At 33.9% G+C, this 16,688-nt stretch overlaps 2 protein-coding genes across 9 annotated transcripts; both read left to right on the top strand.

Moving 5' to 3' along the window:
• The first annotated feature begins 3,293 nt into the window (after positions 1-3,293).
• LOC107626717 (common plant regulatory factor 1) lies at positions 3,294-9,034 on the top strand. 8 transcript variants are annotated; one of them, XM_088501194.1, is made up of 13 exons: positions 3,294-3,527; positions 5,108-5,237; positions 5,334-5,378; positions 5,556-5,651; positions 5,757-5,825; positions 6,169-6,210; positions 6,301-6,458; positions 6,671-6,719; positions 6,854-6,902; positions 7,300-7,538; positions 7,712-7,789; positions 7,983-8,108; positions 8,451-9,034. In XM_088501194.1, exons 2-13 carry the CDS (start codon positions 5,184-5,186, stop codon positions 8,691-8,693), a joined length of 1,248 nt encoding a protein of 415 aa, XP_088357320.1. In that variant the 5' UTR covers positions 3,294-3,527; positions 5,108-5,183; the 3' UTR covers positions 8,694-9,034. The 8 variants fall into 8 exon arrangements, with proteins under 8 accessions (XP_088357320.1, XP_088357323.1, XP_016185106.1 ...); XM_088501197.1 differs by having other exon boundaries at positions 3,320-3,527; positions 5,334-5,374; XM_016329620.3 differs by lacking the exon at positions 3,294-3,527 and adding an exon at positions 4,167-4,307.
• Positions 9,035-15,684: 6,650 nt separating this feature from the next.
• On the top strand, positions 15,685-16,179 carry LOC110270031 (C2 domain-containing protein At1g53590-like). Its single transcript, XM_021118444.2, has 2 exons — positions 15,685-15,756; positions 15,964-16,179. The coding sequence occupies exons 1-2, from the start codon at positions 15,685-15,687 to the stop codon at positions 16,177-16,179; spliced, it is 288 nt and encodes a 95-aa protein (XP_020974103.1).
• Positions 16,180-16,688: the final 509 nt, after the last annotated feature.

Here is a 16,688-nt window from a genome sequence, read left to right as displayed (position 1 = left end):
AAATTGGACGTCGCTTTCCTGGATATCTTTCTAGTAAAGAGATATCAACATCTCTTTCTAATCTTGGTACTTTGGCTTCATGTTGATGTGTATTTTGAGTAAGATTAGAGAGCTCACTTACTTGAACTTCTTGTGAAATAAGATTAGAAGGTTGACTTGTTTGAACTCCAATATTATTAGTAACTTTTCTCTTAAAAATTGCATAAATTTTACTTTACTTTTTTATCATAAAATGTTCTAGTTTCTTTTTACCTGAAAAAAAAAAGAACTCAAATAATTATATACTCACATGAATAAACAAAGTCTAAGTATTTTTTATTAATTAAACATTAATAACAATATTTTTTCATTAAGTCACTATCAATTTCACTAAAAAAAGAAATAAAAAAATAAGAGAGAATAAAGCTTAAAAATGGGTCAGTAATTTGTCTATGTAAACACAAAGAAATAAAATTGCATTATTTCATAATAAAAAAAATGTGCTTTGTTAATTAATAATTTTATATAATTATATAAGAGAAGTGAAAAATAGAATGAGTACTTTTGCTTTAATTGATATGATTGAAAATTTCAGTGGACACTGGACAGTAGCAATGAGAACGTGACTCGTGCGGCTATGGCTTCAAAAATTAAAAGTATATGGACGGTCAATAAGCCACGGAATAGGAAACTTGAAGAAAGAGAATGTAATTTTAGGAATTTAAAATATTTTAAAAACCATTATGCTTTATTTGGGTTGGATTGGGCTTCTTACTACTATTTTTCTTAAAAGTTGGAGATAGGCCTCTATTTATTCCCCATGTATCCGTTCCTACTCGTAAGATCCCATTAAGTAAAAGGACTTGAGCGAGTGACCGATTCAAAAAATTTTAGAAGTGGGGACAAAATAATACAGTAAAATAATAAAAAATATTAATATTAATATATTTAGATATTTAAATTTTGAAGTATATTAACTAATCAAATTTTTAATAAATAAATATAATTAATACATCTAAAAGTATAATAATTTAATTTAATTTAATTTTTTTCATTTCATTATTTCAGTAATATTGCATGAGCTACATTTATTATTAATATTTGTGTTTAGTCAAGCATTTAATATCTATCAAATTACATTTATATTGATTATTTTTTATATGATACAAAAAAAATTATAACTCAATAACTAAAAAATTTGTAAGAAATATAACTTGAATAAAATAAATTAAAATTTTGAATATTTTTTATTTTTTATTTTGGTGTCTGAATTTTTTCTAAAATTATGCTAGAAAGACAAAAAATTTGTGAAAAAAATAAAATTCAAATCAAACAACCACAAATCTTTATATGTAGGTATAGCCAAAATAATATATTTTTTCTATTAAATAAATATTAAATAATTTTTTGATATTTAATTGAAAAGTTGACATTTTCTAATATTATAGTAAACGTTTTTTTTTTTAACGAAAACAATATTATATGTATGTATAAACAAAATTAAATTAAACAAAACAATAAAAAATAAATAAATGATATATATTATAAAAAAGTATTAAATACTAATAATCTCATTTATATTTAAAAAGTTAAACTTAACTTTAGGCAATTAAATAATTAAATTTTTATTAGTTATTATTAATATTTGTTTTGAATTTGTATAATATAATAATTTTTATTATTGTATTAATATCTAATAATATAAATATTTCTTATATATAATTTTTTTTGAAGTGTGGGGACAAATAAATTATTATAATTGGACAATTCTCTACATATATATAATTGTTATTAGTTTTGTAAAAGTTCAATGAGACAATTGTCCCGACAGTGCCACACATAGATCCGTCCCTGACTTGAGTAATAGGGCTAGTAATATATACTTTACCTGCGGGTATCCGACTTAGACTAATCTGTTTGGATAGGATTGTCTATCTGACTCACTGCAGGAAGAATAGAGTACAGTTAGGGGTGGCAACACTACCCGAACCCGCGAGTACCCACCCCGCTCCTATCCGTTCGAGGCGGATTCTTGGGCGGTGTCGGATTTAGGTTAAACCCGCCTCTACCCGCCCCGATATATATAATATATATATAAATATATATATTTTTAATATATAATATATGTAACATATATAAAATAATTAGTAAAATAATTAATAATATTATATTATATATAAATTTTTATTTTAATTTATGTTATGTATGTAAATGGTGGTTATATAATTTTTAAAATTTTATTTTATTTGTTGGATTTAATAATTATAGGGGCGGGTATGGGCGGGGCGGGTACCCGCAGAGGCGGGTTAGGGTTTAACATTTTACTACCTACGGATAGGGCGAAGCGGGTTTTATGCAGGTTTTTTGTCAGGCGGAACGGGATCGGGTAGAGCAAAAATCCGCCCCTACCCGTTCCGTTGCCACCCCTAAATACAGTGTGAATTTATCTGTAGATAGGGTAGAGTACATGTTCAAGGTATCTCCTATTTTAATCTACACACATCCCTAATATATATATATATAAATTATGTATGTAGGGAAAAAAATAAGTATTAAACCCATAATTTTCTTCTTATAAAAATTTGAAATAATTATTAAGTTAGTTGGTAATTATATTATTTATAATTTTATGTTGAATTTTTTTAAAGTTTTATTATTTTTAATTTTAATTTAAATTTAATTTTTTATTTTTTGTTTTATTAATATATATAAAATTTAAAATGATAGAATTTTATATTTATTTAAAATTTTTTATTTTTTATACAGATAGGATCAAATTTAAAATTTGAGAGAACGGATAGAATTAAAATTAAAAAATTTTCAATCCACGTATAAGATAAAAGTTTTAAAAAAATTTTGAACCTGCTGGACTCTGTTGCCAATCCTATTGAGTAGCTACTCGTGGATCCCAAAAGACCTATTCAATCTAGTTTTGTTTAACTTTTAAAATTTTGATAAAAATTTAACCAATCCTGTTTAGGGTCAATTAATTAATCAATTAAAGCTGAATACGAAAGACCACGTAAGCCACAGCACATGAGATATGGGGCTGTGTGTCTATGGTGGAGCCCTCAAACGGAAGACGCGTAGATTATTGTGATTTGAACACATGTACGGATGTGATGACGTTCGAATAAACAAATGGCCAGCGTGATTAGCGAGTAGCGACGGGCCAGCTCAACAACCAGTCAACCACCACACCCGCAGCCAACCGTATATACGCCGTATGTATACGCTACCTTATACATACGACACGTGTATGGTGACGTGGACATTGCCCTGAGGTTCTCTCTTCCCTCTCCTCCTTCACCACCATCCTCCGCTCCATTTCTTCCTTCTCAAACCAAAAATAGCCTCTTTCCCTCGCTTTTTTCAGAGTTAAAAAAAAAAAATTCAACGCTCAAGTTTCAAACTTTAAACTTTTCTTTTTTTCCAATTGTTTTTGGTCTGTAATTTGAGAATACTTGAAGCTACCTGCACTGTTCTTGCTTTGTGTTTAGACTTTAGACCCGCTTTTGTTTTAATTTTGGGTTTTAGGTATCTTTCAGGTACGTCGAACTCTGCCATTTTTACTTCTTCGAATTTCGCGAATTTTTTAGTGGATTTAGTTTGTACTTCGCATGGAAAGAGTAAATGGTGTGTTTCAGTTCAAATTTTCGTTCTGAAGGACCATCAATTTTCTGTGTTTTAGTTTCAGCTCTGGATTTCTAATTAGCCAAACAAGAGGTCTTGAATTCTGAGTAATTTCCTCTGAATCTCCGTAAAATTGTGAATTTCTGTGCATTGATTTGCTTTAGTAAGAGTCTTTGTTTCCCCCTCGTGCTAATTTTTTGAAATTTATATTTTTTTCTAATGCAAGTTGCTTAATAGGTAAGAACTAGAATTGGATGTTGGCTAAGAGCCTAAGACCTATAACTGTAAATCGTAAGCTAATTAAGGTTCAGGTAGCAAAATTGAGGAGTTTCAAATTCAATACTCTTTCTCATCTCTAATTCATCATCTTTGACCCGTGTGAAAGTGGAAAAAAACAAAGATTGGGTTGGAAGGGCATTTTTGTCATCTACCTCCCGGGACGTGTTGTTGGCTTGGATTGTGTTTTTCTGTGTCTGTCTCTTTCTATCTGGCTTGTGGGGTAGTAAAAGGACAAGATTGACCCTCTATCATTCTCTCTTTTATACTCCTGTGTCTATAATTTCACTCTTTGTATTGTATGTTCTTTGGGATTGGATTATCTTATACCAGTGTAGCTTACCATTAGTGCTTCAGTCCTGAAACCTTTCCCTGAAAGCTATTTGTGAAATTCTGCTCTCTCTTAGGTACCAGAAAAGGTGAAATTCTGTCAGTGTTTTTCACTTTTTAGATCCCACTTTGCTTCTGAAGCATTTAACCTTAATTTAATAATGAAACCATTTAAGACCATGAGCTATTACACTTGTAGTTACTATAAATCATTCTCATATGTAAATCTGAAATTTGGTTAACTTTGATAACTCCATTTTGAATTATTCAGTTTTGTTATCTTATGTGGGTTCCCTAGAGTATCCACTTTTGTTGCAACTTTCTTATATGTGTTTTTAGAGTTTGGCAAATGTCTCTTGCAATCATTACTATTACAATCTCTGTAGGAAGTTATATCTTCAGCTTAGAAGTGTGTGTGTGTGTGTGTTTTTTTTTTTTTTTTGGTGTCTAGCTTACAAGGTTAATCATCATATGTCATTTTTGAAATCTTTGTTGTTTTCTTTGACAAGTCTTTTTTTTTTTTATTATTTGGGGCCTTTTTTCTCCTTTTCTGTTGGCATGATCGTTTGAATTTCTTTCATGTAATGATGTATGTCATTTCCGCACCTATATTTAACATATTTTTAGTTGTCATTCTTAAAATTATTTATGAAGTAGTAGGTTAGAAAGGTTTGAATTGCCTTTTGTCAGGATGACCTTTCTATGACATGGAGAACTCTATGATTTTTACATGAACGATTATGCTGTAGTAGTTATATATATATATATAGGATCACTTGAAGAGTTTGAATGGAAAATACACTAATTTTGTTAAACAAATTTTGCTTCTCAATCTGTAATATTTTCTATGGATAATAGCTGACAATTGACATAGCTCCTTTTAGTGCAGTTGAATAACTTTTTGGGGGAAGTAACACGGTCGCTTTCGAGTTATTTGAGCCATTGTTGTTCATTTGGAACCTGCAATGGGAAACAGTGAGGAAGAGAAATCTAGTCAGACTGAAAAGACTTCTCCACCTGTAACTACTTCGATAAGCTCAGTAAAGATTCAATAGATGAGAATACATTTGCGAAAAACTTGCACCTTAATACTGTTGTAATTCCCTTTGAAACAGGAGCAGGCCAATATTCATGTCTATCCTGACTGGGCAGCCATGCAAGTTACCTACCCTTTCACCTTTAATTCGTACACTGAAATTACAAATTGCTTTGCTGTTAGTTTTGATAATTGGTTATTAGTACAAGAATATTGATGATGTAATTTGCGTTGGCCGTAACTATTTTGCCCTTGGAAATTGCTTATGATGATTAAAAGCTTGTTATATTATTATCTTCAGATGTATTATGGGCCGAGAGTCGCCATACCACCATACTACAACCCCGCTGTGGCTTCTGGTCACACTCCTCACCCATACATGTGGGGGCCTCCTCAGGTATCAGCCGGAGGCAACTATTAATTCTACTATGTTTATCATTTTATCTTTGCTGGATATGATGGCAAGGATGATTAACTTGCCAACTTTTTCTATTTCTTTCAGCCTATGATGCCACCTTATGCAGCACTTTATTCACCTGGAGGGGTTTATACTCACCCTGCCATTCCTATTGTAAGTCTAGCTACTTCCATGCAATTTATTTTATGGTTTATGAAAAATTGGAGCTTGTCTTGTTCATTGCCCATGAATGTTTGGCTTCTACTGTAATGATATCAATCAATAGTTCACAATAGGATAAGAGAAACTAATATACTGAAATGTCAAATGTGTTCCCTTTGATCCTGTTTGTGTACCTAGATAATTCAAATATTTATATTTATTTATTTTATTATCATAAAAGCTTTTCAGTCCTTAATTATATATGCTTTTTTTTTTTTTGTGTTGTAATTATTTAGGCTTTATTGGTTGGAATTATGTCTTATGTTCTTGTGAATTATATATTTCTAAAACATAGGAGCCACATCCACACGGACAAGGAGTTCCATCTTCACCTGCTGTAAGCTATGATGTTTTCTGAGATCAGTTCCTACTTTAGGCATAGAATGCTATTAATTTTTGTTTCATTTCTATTGGTGTAATGCTGAAGACTGGGACACCTCTAAGTATGGAGACGCCACCAAAATCTGCAAATTCTGATCGGGATTTGATGAAGAAACTGAAAGGGTTTGATGGCCTTGCAATGTCAATTGGGAATGGCCATACTGATAGTACAGAGCTTAGAACTGAAAACAAGCTGTCACAGAGGTTTGCTAGTCTGTTTTCTTTCTATATAAATTTCTGCAGATTCTTTTTTAATTTTTTTTTAAAATTCTTCCGTTGTGGGGTCATGGAGGGGAAATCAGATACTCTTTAGTGGGATTAAACTCAAATTTTATCCCTCTTTTAGAAGACTAGTCCATGAGTTAGTTATTCTATTAGGTGCTTGTGGATAACTAAGTTTTTGATGATATGAACAGTGTGGATACTGGGGGTTCTAGTGATGGAAGTGATGGCAACACTGCGGGGGTGAGAACTTGCTTGCAATTAGCAATTTTTTTTCATGCATTTAGTTGACCATGTTGCCAATGGTTTATTTTTCTTTTTAAATTGATTTGACAAAATTAAAGATTAAATTATGATATTTTCCGTCTTATGTTCAGGCTAATCAAACACCAAGGAAAAGAAGCTGTGAGAGAACACCAGCCACTAGTATGACTCTGTTCTTCACCAAGTGTCACATCTTGATGAACAATAGAGTTGTCCTGGGATCACAATTATCTTTCTGATACCATCACTGCACTAATTTTCTCGACCAGTTAATTAAGTAGAGTCTTTATTAGTCTAATGTCAGATTATTTTAATCTTTAAGTTAAGATGAAAATTTACCCAAAAGTTTGTGATTAGTTCAATAAATGCAGTTCACTTTAACATGGGATTTTGCCTTTTATAGTATAGGTGCTGTGTCCTATGGTTGCAACTTTTTACTGAAATATCTTGCATCCGAAACTCTTGTTATCTACAATCATCTGAAGCTACTCAATTTAGTCGGCAAGGTATCCACATAATATGTGCTAACGATCATGCCTTTTCCACATTGTACAATCAGATGAAGAAGGAAAACCTGAGATGCAAGCTAATCCAGTAACTCCAGCTTCCAAAGAGACTGCAGCTTCTAACAAGAACATGACAATTGCCCCTGCTAGTGTTTCAGGACAGTTAGTTGGATCTGTAGTTTCTTCAGGCACCACTACGGCGCTAGAGCTGAGGAACCCTTCCAGTGTACATTCTAAAACAAATGCTGCAACTGCCCTGCAACCAGTATTGCCTGCTGAAGCTTGGATGCAGGTATGCTCTGCATATAACTAATCATCCTAGTGGCTCAGATCAACAGAGATACTTGATCATATATAGTACAATACATATGCTTGCGAAACACTTAATGATTAACTATTGCTAATGAAGTATCCTATTCTTTTACTGATGATAAAATATTTGTTGTCCTTGTTTGGATTCTTTAGAATGAACGCGAGCTGAAACGTGAGAGGAGAAAACAATCAAATCGAGATTCTGCTAGAAGGTCCAGACTGAGGAAGCAGGTATAGATGTTGGAAGTTCCTTTATGACATTTTTCAGTCTGTTTTCTCCTTGAGATTTCTGTATTGTCCAGTTTCTTTCTTCTCTCACATTTGGATGCACTCCACAAGCTGCATGTGCAGCAGTCCATGAAAAACAAATCATTACACCGATATTGACCAACAAGCAATTACTAATGCATATTCCTCTGTTCAGGCAGAGACTGAAGAACTGGCACGAAAAGTTGAATCCTTGAGTGCCGAGAATGTGTTGCTGAAATCAGAAATAAATCGACTAACTGAAAGTTCTGAAAAGATGAGGGTGGAAAATGCTACATTAGGGGTACTTTAACTGTTCTCATAATATATTTGTCTGTAGTACCTATGTCATTTCATAGGAGTGGTGCATTTTAGAGGTAGAAATGAGCTGAGCTGAGATATTCAGCTCACGAAAATTGGGCTCGGGTCACAATTTGATTCATTAATTTTATAAGCTAAAATGATCAAGTATAATATATATATAATCGAGCGAACTCAAAGCCAATGAGCCAAGTCCGGCCCACAAGCTCATAAGCTCTAGCTATTAATGAGTCGAGTTTGAATTGATTCATCAGTTGGTTTGACTTGGTTTTAGCCCCTAGTGCAATCCATGCATGATGATGAGTAGTTTTACTTTTTGAATCAGGAAAAACTCAAAAACGCTCAGATGGTACAAACAGAAGGGATAATATTGAAGGGAATTGAAAGCAAGAGTGCAACACCTATGAGCACAGAGAACTTATTATCAAGAGTCAACAATAATTCGAGTTCTAATGATACAGGCGGTGAGGACGAGAATGGTTTTTGTGACAGAAAATCAAACATTGGTCCAAAGTTGTATCAGCTGCTGGATACAAGTCCTAGAGCTGATGCTGTAGCAGCTGGTTGAAAACTTTCCTTGTTGCAAGCACAAAATTACTGCTAACACTCTGAGGGATGGATCAGCTGAATTTTAGTATTTACATCCATCGAAAACCAGAACTAATTCTTCCTTCCTTATAATAAGTTATTTAGGCATAAGAGAAACTGTACTTTATTAGATTGACAAAGAATGTGTGATTTGAAGTTTGTAATTGTAAGGTGAGGAGAGTTAGAATTCTAGTTTAGAGAGGCTTGCTGAGCTGTCATATGATTGGGTGTTATTTAACGAGTGGTATGGAACTTCTCATGGTATTTCTTACTTTGTTTTAGTTCGGTTTTCATTTTCTTGCAACCAATCACTTCAAGTAACCATGTTTCTCATCGTTTTTATCTGTTATATATTTGCATAAACATTTTAAACCTAAAATTTCAAAGGATCGTTTCTTAGTAAAAGAATTAGAAGCTAAAATGAGCTGATTGGTATTTATTGTGTATGCATAAAAATGTTGGATTAGTAATCGGGGATTATGGGTTTTGGAATGGGATAGAGTGGGTGTAGCATTTACAGTGGAGAAGAGAACTGAGACAATGGGAGACAGATACACTAAACTAACTGTTTAATGTCTTGCAATCTGTTAGACTGATAGCGAATGTGCAAGACAGAGTGGTGTGGAAATTTGATAAGGGAGGTGTTTATTCTACTAAATCATTTGTGCAGATATTGCAGGAGGAGACGTTGGATGAAGAGCTTCTGAGATTCAGGTTCACAAAGGAGATTTGGAAAGGGCTAGTTCCGCCTCAAGTGGAGCTGTTCGTGTGGTTTGTATTGGTAGGCCGAGTCAACACGAAAGATCGACTAAGTAGATTGGGAATCCTACAACAGAATAATGTGACGTGCGTGCTGTGCAAGAAAGGTGTTGAAAATATACAACATTTATTTATTACATGTGAGTACTCTTGGCAAGTGTGGTGTGCTTAGGGATGTCAATGGGGTAGGGCGGGGCGGGGGATGCCTCCCTACTCCCCATCCCTGCCCTCAGATTTACTCCCCATCCCCATTCCCCACGGGGCCCCATTCCTCGCGGGGACCCCATTCCCTATCTACATAATAGTTCTAACTAATTATTAATTTCCATATGAATAAAGTTACAAGTATCTATCTTATACAAAAACTGCAAGATTTTATACAAAAAATCTAAATGACACGATGGTGACTTCTTTCGAAATAACGCAATGGGGGAGGGGGGGAGGGGATGCAACGACGAGCCAAAGGAAAAAGCAATGGACGAGGTGGGAGACGCGGCAACAAAGAGGAGAATGGACACAACGGCAGAGTTACGAAAAGGAACGGCGCAAATAGAAATTATGACGCAATAAGGGTGATGGCACGGTGAGATGTGAGGATGCGGTGAGAAGGGTGACGAGGGGGTGGCTGAGGTTTGATGGAGTATGGACAGCTTTAGGAATCTCTGAATTGAAGAGGGGTTATGCAAATAAAGATTAGGAGTTTTGAGTTTCTATATATATGTGTGTGTGAAAAATGACTAAAAAACATATATGAAAAATAAACTATTAAAGATAATTCAAGGAATTCATAAATTTCGGAAAATAGTGGGGACGGGGCGGGGATCTCCGCTCGGGTCCCCGCGCCTGCTTCGGGAGAATTTTGTCCCCCATCCCCATCCCCATTCCGCAGGAAAAATTTCCCACAATCGGATCCCCATTCGGGACAGTCCCCGCAGGGATCCCTGTGTCTCGGGAAATTTTGCCATCCCTAGGTGTGCTTGGATCTCGACGTTTGGACAGACATGGATTGTCCCTGATACGTTGAAAGAGCATTTTGAGAGTTGGGGATCTGTGTCAATGAGAAAAGAGAGGCGCAAGTATTGGCTAATTGGATTCTTCTCAGTTATTTGGACTATTTGGCTGCACAGAAATGATACCATCTTTCAGTGCAAGACAATAGAGATTGGTGACTGTGTGGAGCAATCATTCTCATGTGCTAAGGATTGGTGTTGTAAATAACTCATGTTGTCGATGGTTATGCCAGAGATGACATAGGAGTTGTTATGTTTTTATTGTTCATGTCTTTGTTTTACATTGCTCTACTTAAGTGTTGAGCTCTTACCTTCAAAAAAAAAAAAAAACAAAGAAGTGCATAAAACTGCCCTTTATATAAAGCTTCTTGACATGAGTCTGACTCTTCTAAAATTATTTAGTCAAAAGTAAGTTAATTTATACTATTAATTATCTTTGGATTAAGATAATAGGGTTCACAATAACAAATATTACAAATTTAAAGGTGATTAAAATATCATTTTATTACTTCATTAACATTATCAGTTATCACTTTAAAAGATTTTTTTTCATATAAAAAATACTTTCAATGCACTGCATTACTAATTTCTAATGACGGTAAAATTTTGGAATATCTTTCAAAACAAATGTGTTAGGTGTATACTAAAATTAATTATTAAAATCAATCATTAGTATAAAATATATGTTAAAATACAAAATATATATTAAAAATAAATTAAACAATAAATATATTTATACATAAATATATAGCAAATCGATTATCTAAATCTATGAAATTCTCAATGGAATAATTTATTTTATTATTAAAAATTTCATATATAACTAGAACGACCTTCACAAATTGTAAATACTAATTTGTTAAGAATTAATCGAATTATTAATTTTAGTAGTTGATTTTAGTATATAAATAACAATTTTACTTTTCAAATCCAACTTTTGAATATATTTTAAAATCCAGCTTTTTATTTGTGAAAAATAAACATTTTACCACATTAATTTTCGTAATTCAATCAAATAATTTTCTCAAAAAATATTTTTTCATCACAAAAGTCTAGATAAACCTATTTATCCTATTAACCTAACCTTTTTCTGTTTCTTTTTTTAATTCATTCATGTATGCTTCCACTTGTCTTATGGAAACGCTTTTTTCTTCCTTTGAGATGAACTTATCCAAACGTTTTCTCATTTCTTTTTGTGGTTTCTCCCCATAAATATGGCTTATTGTACGTTACCTTTTTTTAATGGAAAAGTGGTCCATTTGTGCTTTAGTTATGCACTTTTGAACGTGGATATGAACAATGAATTTATTATTTGCTTGTCTAAAAATAATTTGCATAAATACCTGCACGTTTACAAATTTTTAGAACTTTAAAAAATAGATTTATATATATCAATTAACAAGAAAAAAATAATTTAAACTAATTTTGAATTTGCTTTTTCAAAAAAAAAAAAAAAACTAAACTTCGAGAAACTTCAGATATTTAAATTAATCTTTATTTTTAAACATTTTCCAACTATATGAAAAATCAAACTGTAAAAGTATTTTGCAAATGAGAAAAGCTTATAAACCAATTTTTTTTTTCAGCTAATTCATTATTGGTTAAATAAAATTGGTTCCTAACAATATTGCTTTTAAATAATCATAAGTAAATAGACATTTAATTAATAGTGCCTATAGTAAATGATTAACCACGCAGATGTTGTTATTTTCTTACGAAACACTTCTGCTTTAAGCCTTTAATTATTCAGATATATACTATATGCAATAAAAATAAATGATCTCGTTAATAATAATATCTTAAATACATTAACAGAAGTGCTCAATAAAAAGAATTTATAAAAAAAAAATTCAAATTGTTCGAGTTTAACAATATTTAAGGGCTATTGTAAAAAACCTAAAAAAGAAAAAAAAAAGTTTATAAATGATTCATTCCTGGCTTGCAAAGTGTTGAATGACACTTTAATGTTTAGATCTAAACCATGTGCGAAACCTTATAGTACCTATACTAGTATAATAAACAATCATTAGGTTTCCGTATCTTACAATTGATTGTTAGATTCATCTAATTAACATTTATGAAGGTATATATGCATGCACTTAGATCCAATTCCAAATGTGTACATTTGATTGAAGTAACATATCAGTCACAAAGTCCAAATACAAGGGAAAAGATCTCTCGAGTCCTAATAAGAGATTTGCACTTTTACATTAATTATTATTTTGCTTTCTTTATAATTTCCAAATAGGACAATAAACAGATAGAAAAATATTAAGTGATTAACATTTTTTTATAATTTTTCTACATTTAAGTTAATACTAATTAACTTCTTAATTTATCCTATTAAAAATATTAATTCTCTAATATTTTTCGTACAAATATACTAACTCTATAAAATGTTTGTTATAAATTACCGTAAAGAAGAAAAAAGATAAAAATTCTAAATCTTTATTCATAATAGAATTAGAGAAGTAATAGAAAAATAGTTAGTTTGATTTTATTTAGTGGTATATTCTATTTTTAGTGAATTTTAGTGTAGGACAGTTATATATATTTTTATCTTGTATATATATAAGCTATTGCTGTAACTTTAGAAGTGTGTGAGTATATTCGTTCTCTCTATATTATTTTTCAATTTTAGTTTCAGCCTTCTATTTTTCTTCTTTGTCTTTTCTTTCTTTCTTTCTTTGGTGTTATGCTCTCCCTCTCTTTCAAAATCCACAGTTCTAAAACTCTTTTATGGTATCAGAGCCTAGTCTTTCCTTCTTTCTTTTTGAATATCCATAGCCTTACCTTCCGATAATTCTACTATCTCTAGCAACAAAGATCCAAATGCTGTTAATACATCTTTTAATCATATTCTATTTCAAATTTTCAATCAAAGGCCCTTTCATCCGATTCAAGATAAGTTGGGAGAAAATAACTACAAGACATGGGAGCAACAAGGCTTAGCAGCTATTAGAGGACAAGCATTGAAAGTTCATCTGCATCGAGAAAAATTTCTGCATGTTTTGATAACTCACGAAATCAACATGCTGGGATTGAATTCTCTCAATACACACAATAGATCCAAGATGACCGAAACATAATTTTCTGGTTATTGGCTTCTATGGACTCAGTTTTCAAGCAAAAAATAGTTGGATGTGTCTATAGCTATGAAATTTGGCACAAAATTGAGGCCTGTTAACTCTCTAATTATTAAAAATATTAACTCTCAAATATTCCTTATACAAATATACTAACTCCATGAAATATTTGTTGTAAATTACTGTAAAGGAGAGAAAAGATAAAGATTTTAAATCTTTATTCATAACAGAATTTGAGAAGTAATAGAAAAATAGTTCATTTGATTTTATTTAGTGGTATATTCTATTTTAAGTGAGTTTTGGTGTAGGTCAGTTATATATATCTTTATCTTATGTATATATAAGCTACAGTTGTAACTTTAGAAGTGTGTGAGTGTATTCGATCTCTCTCTATTATTTTTAAGAGTAAAGGACATTTTCGTCCCTGGCCTTTTTTTTCGCGGATATTTTCGTCCTCAAACAATGGAAAATACATTAAAGCCCCTGACCCTTGAAAAACATGGACATTTATGTCCTTCTATTGAATTCAGCCGTTTGCACTGGACGGAAAAGGCTGAGCTGGCAGAGGTGGCGCTGAGGTGGCACACAACGGAGGCCAGGTGGCATGGAGCATTTCGTAACAGGACATATAAGTCCCTGGAGACAAAAACGACGCCGTTTTTGTATCCTCCCCCATTCTTTCAAATTTCTCTACTCTTTTCTTCTTCCTTCGTCCTTCTTCCCTTCCATTCTTCTTCCTCGGCCCTGCCTCCATCACCGCCGCACAGCCGCGCCTCCGTCAGCCACCATCAATGCCGGCGACCTCCTCCTTCCTCTCTTTTCGCGTCTTCTTCCCTTTCTCACTCCCTTACTCCCATTAGTCTCTCTCTTCTTACCCTCCTTCCACCCACCGTTCATCCGCGACAACCTTCTCGGCGACCCACTACCGCCGCGCCGCCGCCTCTCTGCAAAAATTAGTTTCAAATCTCGAGGGGTTAGGGTTTTACTCCGCACGAACAATAATGAACAGTGTCGGATCGGGATCCTCGAACCTCTGCATAAATGACACTCTCACTGACGACGAGCTTCGTTCGATCCGGGCGAAGCTGGAGAGCGAGAAGGACAAGGAGATCTTCGAGTTGGTGTGTAAGAGGTGACTCCGATTGCAGAGCACCGAAAGGAAGAAGCTTGCGGCGCGTGCAGGTCCACACAAGCTTCGCAGAATGGCTGATAGATTCACGCGCTTGCTCGAATTGGACCTTGCCCAGTCCGTTTTGCGGTCGTTCTATCCCGGCGTCACTGATTCCGACCTCGACGTTATTGCCAATGGTTTCACATGCTTGAGGGTCCTCAATTTGCATAATTGTAAAGGTGAACTCTTTTTCCCTTTTTTTTCCATGTTGTTTTTTTTTTGTTTTGCGAGAAAACCGTTGAAATTGACCTTTGGGATGTTGCTTTTCTTCTTATGGGGAGTGAAAATTTCAATGAGATTTACATGGAATGTTTTTGACCTTTTCAGATGGTGAAGGCAAAGTGTTTGATGGAATGTTTGAGAAGAATGTAGTTTCATGGACGGCTATAGTGGTTGGCTATGTGAAGGTTGGGGATATGGTGGAGGCATGTAAAGCATACGGTGATTCAGAGTCAGGAGAGATTGCTGCTAAGTAACTTTGAGAGATTGGAAAGCTGTGTGCTTCATTGATAATCTTTTCTCTAACTAGTCTTTGTTCTTCTACAAGGTTCTCTTGTTCTATCTTTTTGTCATGCATATTTTGATTTTCATCTCAATAAAATTTGTCAATCCAAACAAATTGTTCTATATTTCCAGAATCATGACCTCTATTTAGACCATTTCACTTGCCAGCCCAAATATGTGTAGTTGCTTGATGTGGAACATATGTTTAAATTTCAGTCAAATTTGATGTTCCCTTTTAAATTCAACCTCTTTCGTGTGTGATTTTGTTTGGTCATTGGTTGTCTTGCTATCAGTGATATCCTTTGACCATTGAATTTTTTTTCTTATGATTTCTTGTCAATTGTTTCATCAGTGTGTATTCTTCGCCAGACCAAGTGTTATGTTATTTTCAGGGAATGTTCTGTGAATATCAATGATCTCAGGGATGGACAAAGACATGATATGTGGCTGCCACTTCAGAACGTGAAAATGGGGAGGTTGCATCTTGCGATAACCGTTGTTGACCATGGAAAGGTAACTTCTCAGTTTCAATATTTTATTCAATATCACGATAAAAGCATTTTGTTGAAAAGAAGCAGAATACAGATGGATATGGATATCCAAAGTGTTCCTATTCTGCATGAAAGGAAAAACAAAGGTTGCTCCTGTTTTATTGTTATTTTAATTTTAATTTTTTTTAGTAATATATCCATTACAATTTTGAAAAGTTTTTACTTACAGGAGGTTGATGCTACATGCAAGCAGGAAACAGTGGATACTGAAGAAATGAGGAAAAGTTCATTAAAAAATGAGACTGCCAAAAATTTGGATCCGGGTGGATGGGCGGAGCAGTTCCTGCAGGCAAAGCATTTCACCCACACTAGGTCGTTGCCGGTGTCCGCCACCAGGAGGAGGCTCTGCGGCAGTGATCTGATTCGGAGATCCACGAAGTATTGACCAACCCGGTTGAGGCACCGGAGACGAGTGGGGACTTCAGAGACCCACGGCGGCAGTGGAGGGCCGCGAAGAGGGTTGAAAGGCGGTGAGTGTTTGAGGAGAGAAGCTGAGCTGGCAAGGAGAGTGGATTATTCTAGCAAGGTAGTGAAACGGCGTCGTTTTCTTGTCTGGGGACTAATATGTCCAATTTCCAAAAGCTCAGACCCACGTGTCATCCTGTAACGGACAGGTCAGCTCCTCCTTTGCACGTCAGAGTTTTCCGTCAGGTCAAACGCAGTGAATTCAATGAAAAGGTTCATTTGTCCACATTTTACAGAGGTCAGGGACATGAATGTATTTTCCATTCTTCAGGGACAAAAATGTCCGCAGAAAAAAATGTCAGGGACCTATTTGTCCTTTACTCTATTTTTAAATTTTAGCTTCTGCCTTCTATTTTTCTTTTCTGTTTTCCCTTTCTTTCTTTGGTGTTATGCTCTCTCTCGTTCAAAATTCACAGTTCTAAAACTCCT

This window comes from Arachis ipaensis, chromosome B1, assembly GCF_059453495.1.
Source record: "Arachis ipaensis isolate K30076 ecotype BB chromosome B1, ASM5945349v1, whole genome shotgun sequence".
Lineage (NCBI taxonomy): Eukaryota > Viridiplantae > Streptophyta > Magnoliopsida > Fabales > Fabaceae > Arachis > Arachis ipaensis.
This window is presented reverse-complemented; position numbering and strand designations above follow the sequence as displayed.

Excerpts from the sequence above, each read along its gene's own strand:
- LOC110270031 (XM_021118444.2), top strand. The coding sequence starts at position 15,685 with ATGTGGCTGCCACTTCAGAACGTGAAAATGGGGAGGTTGCATCTTGCG. Across the intron at positions 15,757-15,963 it reads CCGTTGTTGACCATGGAAAG|GAGGTTGATGCTACATGCAA; the intron begins GTAACTTCTCAG and ends TTTTACTTACAG.
- LOC107626717 (XM_088501194.1), top strand. The coding sequence starts at position 5,184 with ATGGGAAACAGTGAGGAAGAGAAATCTAGTCAGACTGAAAAGACTTCT. Across the intron at positions 5,652-5,756 it reads ACATGTGGGGGCCTCCTCAG|CCTATGATGCCACCTTATGC; the intron begins GTATCAGCCGGA and ends TATTTCTTTCAG. Across the intron at positions 6,459-6,670 it reads GAAAACAAGCTGTCACAGAG|TGTGGATACTGGGGGTTCTA; the intron begins GTTTGCTAGTCT and ends TGATATGAACAG.